This window comes from Amblyomma maculatum, unplaced genomic scaffold, assembly GCF_055883805.1.
Source record: "Amblyomma maculatum isolate TAMU_Amacu unplaced genomic scaffold, ASM5588380v1 scaffold_24, whole genome shotgun sequence".
NCBI classification, from domain to species: domain Eukaryota; kingdom Metazoa; phylum Arthropoda; class Arachnida; order Ixodida; family Ixodidae; genus Amblyomma; species Amblyomma maculatum.
The window spans coordinates 1,551,774-1,565,420 of record NW_028146749.1 but is presented as its reverse complement, the minus strand read 5'-3'; the positions used below and the strand labels follow the sequence as shown (position 1 = coordinate 1,565,420).

The window sequence follows — 13,647 nt, the reverse complement described above, 5'->3', positions numbered from 1 at the left end:
CGGCTGATTAAAAGACAGGACCGCAAGTTGACTTCAACGTGTGTTGTCTGCGAAAAATATTTTGAGGAGAGCTACATCAAGAGAACGTTCAAAGTGACAGTAAACGGCATCGTCAACGAGCTCGCTATAGAGATAGACCACGAATTAATCCTGAAACCGTGCCAATGCTATTCGACCATTATCCGAACTATCTTCTGCCTAAGAAGACATCTAAAAGAAAGTTGAGGAACCTCTGTGACCAACCGGCCGCTAAACGACAAAAAACGCAGTGCCGTAATGCCAGTGGTGCAGACGACAGCCATGCACGCACCGTCAAGGATGTTTGACAATGCTTCCAAGGAGCTGGCAGCAGCTAGAAGAGCCGAGCGAGAACTCATGCCCGCAGCAGCAGAAGTGCAGCTTTGAGCATCGGGATCCGTTTGACTCAGTTTACATACCTGCAACTTGGACCAAATTAACCGAAGCACCTGCTGGATCTGTAGCCTACGCGCGTTATCGAGCCTTAAAAAAAAAAAAAAAAAAAAGAACTTTGTCACTTTGTACATAGAAAAAGTGATAACTTTTGGAAGCCTGAACGCAGTTCTGTGGACACTACAGTGTATACTCTCGGAAAAGAAAAAAACAAGCGCGTACAATACAACAATATCTAAAGCTGAAGATAGAGCTATATAGGCAGAGTGCACTGGAGGGTCTTTGTTCCGAATGTGGCCTGCAACCAGCTGATTCAGGAAGCACATATCATTCATGGGAATATATTTTGCAGAAAAAGTGTCGCTTGACCGTCAACTCTGAAGGGGTTAGCTGCGCTTAATGCAAATACCAGCGGAGGCTTACACAAGATGCGCAGAAAGAAGGAAAAAGCATGCAACTAGCCAAATAAATGCTGCAACATTTCTCGCGCTCTGAGAAGAGCTAAGAGAAAACTGGCATGGAGCGCAGAACAAGTGGCTGTATTGAAAGCGCAAAATGAGGAGCTAATAAGTGAGTCTGTGGTTAAAGCTTTTTTTTTTTTTTTTTTTTTTTTAAATCCCGCGCGTGACCTAGACAATTGTGACCGTACAACAACCGCTCGGCTGCTGAAACCGCGAAGCCGAAACTGGTGAAGAAAGTAAAATTAATTATAAATTACTTAGCGGTGGTAAGCGTGAAACCACGTGGAGAATTACAGGAATATCTAGCGCATCATTAGCAAGTGAAAAAAAAAAAAATACCACCAAAAATTGGTATCAGACTACTTTAAAATTATTGCGGTGTCATATGTGCGGCCTTTCTCCAAAACCTTTAGCGGTTCATTTCTATATTTTTACTTGTTTATTGTTGCTGCGACTTTTTGCTCAAATTTTACTATATTGTAGACTTTGTAAAAAAAAAAAGAATCAGTGATACAATCACCACTTTTGTTTCTTGTCTTTCCTTCTGTTACAAAAAAAAGCGCACCGCATAATAATCATTTATGTATGAAGCAACAATTAAGTGACTTCCTAATAAAACAAATGAATAAAGAGTAAGAACAGATTCAGACTGCTTGTGTTTATTGTCGAATGCGATCTTTGAAAACATAAAAAGCGCCCTTCTTTTCTGTAGCATATATGTGACGCTATAAAACGTCACTAACCTATCACCTATATCACCTTAGCAATAAGCATGACTGAATTGCAGAAACGTCGACGTAAACTATCCGAAAGCATGAGGCCCGTATTGACGTTCGTAGCACTTGACTGCGGCATCGCGATATACCATGGACCATAAGAAAAGACCGAAGAGTAAATAAAATTCAAAGTTGGATTAATGAACAGTGTAAAATATTAAGGGCATTTTCTGATACCTGTGTCACACGGACAATAACAGTCGTCGTCGATCCGTTCCGGGTTAGATCGCGATTGAGAATATAGTTGCCATAATTCGGGACAACCACCTGGATATGAGCTGACTGAGCGCTCACTCAGAAGGAAGATAGATACGATACGCAACATCCGCGATCGCGATGCGTGGATCGCAATCGAGTGGCTCTAGATCAAATAAAATCGTCATCGGAATATTTCATAGCAATATATTGAATCCGGCCCGGACTCGATCGTTTAATCAAAGACTAACAAACTATTGCAACCAACGTGTCAACTTTAGGTGGTTTTCTCAAATTTCTTCTCTCGCTGGATATCAGGAAGTCAATATGTGTTCTGCTTAAGACCTTATCCGGTTCAGCTGAATAAATAAAACAGATATATAGCAGACATGGACCAGACAGTATTTGTTAAACGCTTCCTCGAGCGCTATTTGAGCGTATAATTTTCTCCGCACAGTACTAGGACGGTATGAATGTCTTCCACCAAGACTGTTTTTAGACACAAAGTGCGCTTAAACGGTCGAGAGACAGGTTTCATAGTGAAAAGCGCAGCGCGCTATCCGGACCTATATGCCGCCTATGCTGCCGAGGCCGCGAACGCGGAGCGATAGCACCTTAGCTATTGGTAGCGCCGCCCCGCGGTGGTAGCGGGAAGGCATCACCGCGGCGGACACGCCAGCGCGCGCCCTCGGCACACTAGCCAGTATATTCTAGGCACTATAGTTACGTCATGACGCGTCAATTTGACGTAATCTAAATATGCCTGCGTATCACGTGTTTCACGTGACATAGCTCCAGCCAATCAAATTTGAGCATCCGCTCCTTCCCAGTATGCCATTATTTTCATCACATTGGTTAATCGAGCGTAAGTGTTCTCCAAACCACCATCAGTAACTTTGCTTCCACTCCAAAATCATTCGTATTTGTCATCCAGGCAACAAGGATAGCTCCGGTTGAAATCAATTTTCACGGCTACGTCATTTTGACGTAACCGCTAAAAGTGCTTGCCTCAACTGATGGTTTCGCGCCACAAGTTTGAAGCACGTGACTCTTTTCAGAGCCAATCAGAAAGACAATATGGCGCCGCCAGGGGAAGGCGAATATCGAGGATCGGGCCCCAGTACAAGTAGTGGCTTTCGTTACTAGAAAGATATATGCTAGTGTTTGGCAAAAGCAGGCATCTTTCTCCTCGTAGGGCTGCCACGCACGAGAAGCGAATTACCGCTAACATTGGAAACCAACGAACAAAAGAGGCCTCTTTCCTTCCTCTGAAACGACTAAGCGGAATGAGCAATTCAAAGAACAGTGCTGCCATAATTTGAACCTAGCAGCTAGAGATACATCCAAACAACGCGAAATCTCTGCATTCTTATTATCGAGTCAATCTTACACTGAAAGTGAGACAATGAAATCTTGCGCGTTAGAGGGTCGGTACCATGCAAACCCTCAAAGGAAAAATAGAACTTGATGCTATGGAAATTATCAAATAAGAATAAGAGGTTACGTGCCGCACAAATTTATTGCATGACATGAAGGTTTTACGAGTTTACTACAAAGATAGAAACGGTAAAAGAAATACTAAAATTCTGCTTCGCTCTGCCCACATGATAAAGGATGCATCGGCTGCTAAAGTGTAGTTTATTTACTGGTATCAGCCCAACTACATTGCTGTTTGTTTATTTTCCATATCTTAGGCAGGACAGGAAAAAAAATTACAAAAGTGTGAATAAATTTGACTTTGCCGCCACAGCCGAGGGAGGAAAAAAAAATGGTTGGAGGGTCGTAGTTGCTAAATGACCCGACCTCTGTCTTCTGTGCTCAGCGTTTCTTCTGCGCGTCCCCTTTCTTTTGGACGGGTTTGTTTATTTTATTTGAGCGCCTTTTTTTCGCTAAACTTGCCCTCTTAGTTGTTTCCCTGAGTGGCAAAGAAACGTTAGCGGTCAGAAACAGCGATCTTGTGTACTTTACCGTTCCCGTCATGTTCCGTGAGAGTGGAACCAGCGACATCGGTCTCAGTGACTTTTTGCAGCTACCTGTTGGGTCGGCAATTATCAAATGGGCCGTTTTTAGGCTTTTCATCATCACGAGCACTGAGGTGGTTTCGTAGCTTCTGTTCCTGCCCCTTGGTCGTTTTTACAGTTTTTTTTTATTATTTTCCCTTCGAAGCCTAGCTATAGCGATTGTGCCCCGTTCCACTGCATCTGTTTTCTCAACAACAGTACCAGTGGAAGACAGAGTATGCTGGCCATTTGTGTCTTTCATGTTCGCCGGCTACATTTTGTTACTACAGAAACTACGCATCTCGTGAAGCATTCGTCCTCGCCCTCAAACTATCTTTCGCAGCCTATCCCTCACCTCACCGCCTCTGCCTACCTTCATCCTCGTCCTCGCTAATTTTCCAGTGCTGATTTTCCCTCACCTCAACGACTCAAATCCTCACAAGGTGAAGGTGCGGACTCCTTCATGAGGATGTCCATGTATGTTAGAGTCAAGCGAATGTGATTTGATTTTGAACCTCTAAACGATCGTGACTAAGGGACGCCGCTGTATATGGTTCATGACTGAGCTATGAGCGCGCGAAATTCACCTTTGACCTCTCTGACGGCGTGGTGGAAAACTCTCGTGGCAATATTTGACGATTTTAGGTAATAGAGAGAAGGCATGACTGTTATGATCAGGGTGGATGTTCGCGCGAGTTGGTTCATCATCAAAGAAATGCAGCGCTTTTTAGACAAGGACAAAAAAAAAAGAATGAACAGCACGTGCGCTAACTTTCAACTCAATTTTATTGAATGCATTACAGTATTTTATACACTGTAGGAGCCATGCTATCGCGATGCACGTCATCACATAATCGCACAAATTATTTTCTCAAGAATATCGAAGGATCGCCTTCCACATTTTTCTTTCAACTCTCTGATTTTCCTGTCTTCTACAATATATCGCGTATCAGTTTTTCTTTATCGTCAATATTATCACTCATGTTCTCAACGTTTTGTTGTGTTCGCAAAATCTCTCATTTAGGCACCTCCCGGTCTGCCCTATGTACACCTTACAACAAGAAAACTGTAAGGAATACACAACGCCCTCCGCACACTGAACAGGCTTTTTATTGGGCTTTTTTGTGCATCCTTGTTTCTTGAGAGCCAACAGATCGGTCATCTTACATAGTTTCGCTAGTTTCTCAGGTGCTGAAAACATAACGTGTGCATCTGCTCGCACCGATTTACTATTTTTTTTTTTTTTTTTTGTCAGAGTGTGCCATATCCTGGGAAGATAGGTTGTACTGCTACTTTTTTGTGCTTTTCTGCCTGGCTTTGAAATTGCGACTGCTTTGTAACGAGTAGTGTTTCTGCCGCTTCAGACTGCACTCTCATAAGCAGAAATAAAGAACAACTGACACGCGAGATTGTAAAGCCAGAGAAATAAGATAACTCAAAGAAGAATGTGTAAGCGATCCTTCGATATCATTCTCGACCAAGGAGATATATTCTAGAGTTCTTGGGAAAATAGAAACATGTTAATTTGTGCGATTATGTGGTGACGTGCTTCGCGATAGCATGCTAGTATCATGTTTTGTCTATGTTCCTACAGTGTCTAAAATCCTGAAATGCATTGAATAAAACTGAGTTGAGAGTTAGCGCACGTGCTGTCCACTCTTTGTTCTGTCCTTGTCTCAAAAGCTCTGTATTTCCTTGACTGTTATGATCGGGGGTTCCAGCCGAGGCTCCAGCGACCGACGACAGGAACCAAGCCAGCCCGGCGAGCAGCAGAAAAGGCGCCGTGTCGGCGGTAACATCGCGACCACGTGCTACAGCAACATCACCGCCACGTGCTGCGGCTGTCAATCACCTCGCCGGGTCTGAATGCCCGGGAAGCGACCCATTATTCTATAATTACCCGCCTGACGCACACAGGGGTTACCATGAGAAAGTTTTTCCTATTGTTGGTGAGAGCAAATGCACGCAGCTTTTCGCCGACGGGAGTGCCCAAATATTTTCGGGAATCTTCCAAGACGGAGTAGGTTTGTAATAAGGGAGTTATTACTTATAGGCATCCACCCAAGCACAGCCATATGGCTACAAAGGAAAGCTTTCTCGGAAACTTCGTAGTGAAAGAAAAATTGGTTGGTTGGTTGAAGGTTGGTTGAAGGTTTATTTCCGCAACTGGTGTTGCGAGGACAGCCAGGGAAAAAGCTGTATAAACAGCTTGAGAGGTCCTGGCTTCCTCTTACAGAGCAGCATTGACGGCGGCGGAGTACAATACATCAAACAAGATGTGAGGGAAAAAAAAAAAAAATCATCGTCGGCACAAAGAAAGAGACGTACTTTTAGTACGCAGTGCATTGTACTTGTACAGTACAATACTACATGAACATTTGGGGCAATTCTTTCAAAGAAATATTGATTAAATCTATATTTTCGGAGCAGTACAACTGGTTCAGAAGGGTTGGTAAGGTATGCTGCAACATTTGTTTGCCATAGTTTGTGCGGCATTTCTTAACATGCCAAGGTTCTGCTGCGCGGGTATCATACACAGTTCTGCTTTGCTCTAACCCAGCAAGTGTAAGTAAGAAGTCATCCTTTTTCATTATGGCGAGTTTATATTTATAGCACAGCCTATAGTCATACATGGACTTCATTTGTATAACGTTGTGTTGATGGAAAAGGCTTGCAGTGTGGAAGAAATACGGCACTTTACATGCAATGCGTATAATGCGCTTTTGTAAGACAGTGAGTTTGTTAATATTTTCAGCTGTTGTTGCCCACACCATACATCCGTAGTTGGCTATGGAAGAGAACAAAGAGTGGTAAAGTAACATGTTAACTGACGTAGGAAAATTAAAGCAATTTCGGCGTATGATACCAATTGTTCTGGAAAGTTTCTGAACTACGTAATTAATATGATCATTCCACGACATATCTGCTGCAAAGTAAACGCCGAGAGTTTTCACAGACTGCACAAATTCTATTCTGGTATTGTTTAATTCAATTAGAGGAGGTTCAAAATGTTTATGACGTGGGTGAAACATGACTGCTGCAGTTTTGCTAACGTTAATCCTTAAGTGATTATCAGCCGCCCAAGTATTTATTTATTTTAAGGTTTTATTAGCTCGATTTGCGAGATCAGCTGTTGAAGTACCCGAAAAAAACAGGCTAGTGTCATCTGCGTAAATTATGTACTCAGCAGTGCTGTCGATGTTGACAATATCATTAACATAAAGAACAAAAAGAAATGGACCCAAAATGCTCCCTTGCGGAACGCCAGAAGCTCCCGCTTTCAACTGGGAGCATTTACCGGCAATACTAACAAACTGAGACCTATGTCGCAAGTATGAGGAAATCAGCATATGAGCTATGCCTCTGATGCCGTAGTGATCCAGTTTCTTAAGCAGAACAGAGTGATTAACAAGGTCAAACGCCTTTGAAAAATCTAAAAATAATCCAAGTACCATGTTTTTTGATTCAAAATTTTTTAGTATGAACTCTTTCTGAGCAAGGAGAGCTAACTCAGTCGATCTGTTTTTACGAAAGCCATATTGAGCGGTAGTGATAATATTATATCTTTCAGTGAAGCAGGATAGCCGTTTAAGAGTGACTTTTTCGAGGCCTTTTGAAAACACAGGTAAGATTGATATCGGGCGATAGTTTGCCACTTCATTTTTGTTTCCTTTTTTATATACTACTGTGACTTTTGCCCTTTGCATAAGACGCGGGAAAACGCCGGACACCAAAGATAGGTTGAAGATATGGGCAAGGCAAGGTGCAAGAATGTCGATAGTAAATTTTATGGGCTGTATCTGGAAACCTGACGCATCTGTAGCTTTACTATTATTAAGTGATAAAAATTCTGTAATGACTTCATTTACTGTAACCGGTGTTAGAAATATTGTTTCACTATTTCGGGCACCCATATTAGACAGATTTACGTCGCCGTTTGATGTATCAGCAAAGGAAAGGAAGTAGTCATTAAAGGAATCTGCTAGGTCGGCTCCCTTTAATTCAATCCCTTCATGAATAATTTTTGTGGTCGGTTCGGAAGAACTAGCGAAGATAGATTTTAAAACCTTCCAAACCTTATCAGATTGTCCACCGGTTGAATTAAATCTGTTATAAATATACTGCTTTTTAGCGACGCGAAGTTGCTTTGTGACCAAGTTCCTAAATTTTTTGAATGTTTTTAGCGCTTCAGGACACCTACTTTGTAAAAACTGTCTGTAAAGTTTATCTCGTTTTCTTATCAACTGCAACATGTCTTTGTCGACCCATGGCTTTCTACTTTTCTTTGATTGGGAGAATTTCTTCAGTGGAAAGGAAGCATAATAAATGTCAGTAAATATCTCTAAAAATTTTGCGTACGCTTCATCAGGGTCACTTTCCTCAAAAACATGTTCCCAGTTAACAATAGATAAGCGTTCCTTGAACTCGCATAACGTGCGATCATTTATAACTCGATAAAATGACGTTTGGTGCGGTTGTCGTTGGGAATTCGAAGTGAGATTGACAGATATGAATGTTGGCATATGATCACTCAGAGCATAAGCGATAGTACCAGATTTCAAGGTATCTGTTTTGAAGTTTGTTATGAAAAGATCTAAAAGTGTTGCTGATTCTGTTGTAATCCGTGTAGGTGACATGATGACATTTACACAGGAGTGAACGTTAAGTAAAGTATTAAACTCGATTGATGTGTTATTATTGGCCAGCATGTCAATGTTGAAATCGCCACCTAAAATTAACTGATATTGGTTCATGTTAACAAATTCTAGGAATGAATCAAGAAATAAAAAGAGCTCAGCAGAACTGCTACCCGGGGGACGATAGCAGACACAAAATATCCTTGTGCCAGATTTGACTGCCAAGACTTCGTAATGGGGCGTGATGCAACAAAATTCAGGCAGCATTTCCGATTGCATAAGATTCGAAACTAACATTGAAACACCACCTCCCCTTCTTATGGATCGATTCATATAGAAACACTTGTACGTCGGTATAACATAAACGTCACCTTCACAAGTAAACCACGTTTCCGAAAACATAACAACATCGAAACTAGTTTCCACTTCGCTGAAAAAACAGTCAAGTTCTTCTTGCTTATTTCGGCCAGATCTGAGATTAACGTGAATACACGAGCAGCAATGAGGATTATCAAGCTTAATGGAACTACTGAGGTCACAAAGATCAACTAGATCAGTAAAAAAAGACATTGAAAAAAAGATTGCCGCGCATTACCGCCCATTACTGGCCTCACAACTGGTCTAATTCTGCTGCACAACAGATGACAATCGCAGAATCGTATTGTTTCCTTCTATCGAACACTTTTCCATTCCGGTGCCAAGCGTACTGGTACTCATTTTCACCTGCCCAAGCCTTTGCATAGCGCAACAGCTCACGGCTTTGACGAGTCATGTTTTCAGTGACTGAAACATCCGACTGAGCATCTCTTAAGGCTGTCCGCTTCTGAAACCACATGTCCCGAGTTGAGAGCTTTGAAAACCGTACAATGATCCCGGGCACCTTCCCTGCCTTTGAAGGAAGTCTGTGCACAACATCGACGTCGTTCAAAGTGAGCTCTGGCAAATTCACAGATTTTGCTACATCATTTACCTTTTCCATCAGATTCTCATCATTTGTCACCGGTATGCCATGCACCTCAAGATTCAGCTTTCTATTTCGCCACTCAAGGTCGTTCACAGTCATTAGAGACTTTTAGTATAGCGTATGGACGCTTTCGTACGATAAACGCTAGAAATCTATGGGACGATACTCCGTGTGTTGCATCGGCGCTTTTAGTTGGCCGTACGAAAGCGCTAACGCAAACTACAGTGGCGACATCTAGGTTTAGAATAAGAAAATACATTCGGGCTTTTTTTTTTACTCGCCAGCCAAACCTAGCCAAGTCGCACCGGAGCCAGTTTCTTTGCTGTGGCAGTTTTGTTGTACTCCCTAACGCTGGTATGTATTCCTGGGCTGACGACTTTTACCTTGTATTGCCGTCATGCTGCACAACGGCCTCCTTTCAGCCCCGTACCATGCCCGTACTGCCAAGCATATTTTTACGGATACACGTGTGTAAGCAGTCAAGCCAAGACTATTCACTTCATGGCGTTGCCATACCAACAAAGCAACGCTACTCGTCAGGCTTAGGGACTGCGCTGCCGCGGTGCAAAATGAAAAATAGAGGTAAATATTCGCTAATTATTTGTGCTCAATGCTACACGAGGCAAAGCGAAAACCCCGTGTGCCATTTATAGGCGGCAGCGCGCTCAAAAACGCGGTAACGAAGACAAATTCACTCTGAAGCGGGCGGCCTGGACGCCGCCATCTTGTCAACGCTGATCTCCCATCGTACGTGAGGGCTGGGTACGATAAACTCAGGTTTCAGCGTACGCTGGCCTATCGTACGAAAGAGTTCGGTCTCGGCTATCGTATAGCGCATGCGCAGTGCCTGTCACGATATTTTTGGCGTGCGCTATTCCTTTGTGTGTGTCTGTGTACGCTATACTAAAAGTCTCTATTTTCAACGACTCAACATCATCAGCGTCGACTCTGGTCTCAAGGGCACTAACACGTTTCTTTAAGGTACAGATTTCTCTATCATGTTTCACTTGTTGCTGAAGTATATCATCATATTTTTTTGACATTAGTTCAATGGACTTCTTCACTTCGTCGACTTGATCAGGCAGGCCAGCAAGAGCATCAAGTTTTTGACATATGCCGGCTAAACAGCTATCAAGGTCTAGCTGCGTACTGGGCGTGTCAGAGCTTCCTGCGTTTGTTTTACGACAGTCTGAACATCGCCACGCTTTGCGACCTTTCTCGCCTTTTCCCTTATAAGTTGACAAAGAGACACCAGAGCAATTGCCGAGATGGTAGGTGTACTCACATTCGGCGCACTTGATGGCGAATCCGTCACTTGGCAGACACTCTTTGCAGGAAGGGCATGTCTCCGGCATGTTAGCCTTAGTATAGCTTATGCAACATACAGGTTTAAAATGGGAAAATCCTTCTAACACTACAAATGAGAACACGGTAAAAAAACAAAACAAAAAGGAAGCAGCGAGCAACACGGCAGCAGCAGCGGTGGTGAAAGAAAAATGTCTATTAGAAAAGTAGGTTTTTTACCAACCTGTAAGACGAAAATAAAGCAGATAAGGGGGCGTCCGATCACCACCGTCGCTGCTGCTCGTGTGACCCGTTTACAGCTCGGCCGGCAGAAGCGCGGTGGCGCAAAAGTCTGTGACGTCACACTTAGAGCCGTCTTGAGGCCAGCGCAGCAGAGTTCGTCGTTGAAATCTGCAGAAGCAAGTAATTCACGGAAGCTGAGCGTCGGTAGGCACTGGAATGTACGCCTTCAGGACAGAGCAAGGCAGTGCAATATGGCAGCAGGCAGTCAGGGGTAACCAACCTGTAAGACGAAAATAAAGCAGATAAGGGGGCGTCCGATCACCACCGTCGCTGCTGCTCGTGTGACCCGTTTACAGCTCGGCCGGCAGAAGCGCGGTGGCGCAAAAGTCTGTGACGTCACACTTAGAGCCGTCTTGAGGCCAGCGCAGCAGAGTTCGTCGTTGAAATCTGTAAGACGAAAATAAAGCAGATAAGGGGGCGTCCGATCACCACCGTCGCTGCTGCTCGTGGTCCTGGTCCGGGGATAGAACCCGAGACCCCCGCCTTTCCTGGGCAATTGCTCTAACTACTGAGCTATTGGAAAGACGCAGACCAGCGGAAAGACGCAGACAAAGAGAGAAGCGCAATCCTTACCATTATGTACCAACTGGCCCAACTCTCCAATCTACTAAACTGAGCTAACCAGGACAGTCAGCAGATCATATGGTAGGGCGAGAGTGAATGGATCAATAACTGGAAGTGGGAATAGCTTTCCTTTGTAGTCTTATGGCTGCGCTTGGGTGAATGCCAGTAAGTAATTACTCCCAATTATTACTGGAGTGCCCACGAAATTCCGAGAATTAGATGCTGTGGAAAAGTGGCCTTTGCCAGGGGCAGACTGCTCGGAATTCGGAGCTGTTTCAACTCAATACTGCCTTTCCACCGCCAGCTAATAATCACCATCGCCACCAAGGATGTTCACCTTCGCCACATGAAGTTGTGCGAGGAGGCTCAATTACCACCGTCGGCAGTGGGCGGCACCTCGAATTCTCATAAGTGTCTCCCTGATTGGTCTGCTCAACATGAACTCTTTTTCCCCAGTTCCCTAGCTGGGGACAACCAACAGTATAAAATGTGGAATTGTATCCACCATCAGTTCACTCAGGTCAGCTATCCCCGCTCAGCTATATTCTCGTCTCTCGTCTGCTCCTGACCAGCCTGCGGTGAAGACTAGGCCCTCGAACCTCGATCGCATCATGGCTAAACACCATAACCAGCCTCCGGTTAGGAAGAAAGGTCTGAAGGCTCGTCGAGGAAGGGCCCAACTTGCTGCTACAGCCCGTTGGAGGTAAGCCTTTTTTTTTCCTCTTCTGCGTTCTGTCTTCAATGCGTGGTTATTATGAACGCATACCAACTGAATAGATTTTCAACGCTAGTGCACATTATTTACAGATAATTGGTCTGTGTCTCTCAGCGTTGATAAGATAACCATTTACTTGCTTTTCTTGCCGTTCCTTTTTCCATTTTCTTTTCTACGCCGTGTTGAAGAAGCCTCATACTAACACAGTGAAGCCCTGTCATTTGAATGCACATGAGGTTTACGAAAATTGCATTTCTTGTTAAATTTCTTTTTTACCCTCGCTTCTGCTTGCAGCAGCATAGGTGCCCTCGTTCAATAATGTAGAATGCACATGAGGTTTACGAAAATTGCATTTCTTGTCAACTTTATTTTTTACCCTCGCTTCTGCTTGCAGCAGCATAGGTGCCCTCGTTCAATAATGTTTTTGTTTCACTCCTCACATTGTTTTACAGAAAACATGCATTGCTGCAGATGAATGACAGCCCGAAATAAAAGCATCAAAATGCCCGCCGCCACAACCTACGCCTAGTAATACCAGCTGTGACGTCACAATGACTGATTACTGGGATGACCTTGGAATTCAGGAGTCTTTGCCAGATCTTGCTGTTCAAAGGGACTTCAGCTGCCAGACAGCGCAGCACGGAGGCATACCTGGAAGAAGAGTTGTGTCTGTAGACCACTTTATAAAATCTGTACAGGCGCTTGGCGACCACCGCTGTCCTCGTTCTGAGGGAGGGCGCTTTGAGTATCAAGAGGAACGAAGGATTGGCATGTGGTCAGAGTTCAAATTCCGGTGCAATGGATGCCACGAGCTCAGAAGAGTGACTACAGACCCTATTGTGGAGCCAACGCCGCTCACAGAGAAGACGGCTGTTGGCATAAACGATGCTGCTGTATGGGCATTCACGAGCATCGGATCTGGCCACTCGCATCTGGAGGAGGCAATGTCTCTCATGGAGATTCCTGCCATGGGCAAGGGAACGTTCCTGCGTCGAGAGGAGGCACTTGGAAAGGTATGAGCATGTTGCCAAATTCTGTTTCTATGAGAATTTTTATGTGTAGCCTGGAATGTTTCCTTGCGTGCACTTGCTTCCCGCCCTTTTTGTTTTTGCCTACTTTATACACCAGTTGCATAGCCTACATGTCAGTTCCCTGTACAGCATATATTCCTGCAGAATGGCGGCAAAGACTTGTTTTGGGCAATAGTTGGTAGCAGCGCTGAAACATCGCGGGCAAAATTATATAGCCACACTCCTCGCCCATTCGTCTCGGCAATCCCCCCTCCCCCCTCTTGTGCACACTGTCGAGCCGCTATTACCCTATTTTAAATCTCCTTA

General features: G+C 44.0%; 1 protein-coding gene across 1 annotated transcript; it reads left to right on the top strand.

Moving 5' to 3' along the window:
• The first annotated feature begins 11,960 nt into the window (after positions 1-11,960).
• LOC146170974 (uncharacterized) lies at positions 11,961-13,426 on the top strand. The gene is made up of 2 exons (XM_084586603.1): positions 11,961-12,298; positions 12,763-13,426. Exon 2 carries the CDS (start codon positions 12,862-12,864, stop codon positions 13,327-13,329), a length of 468 nt encoding a protein of 155 aa, XP_084442729.1. The 5' UTR covers positions 11,961-12,298; positions 12,763-12,861; the 3' UTR covers positions 13,330-13,426.
• The last annotated feature ends 221 nt before the right edge of the window (positions 13,427-13,647 follow it).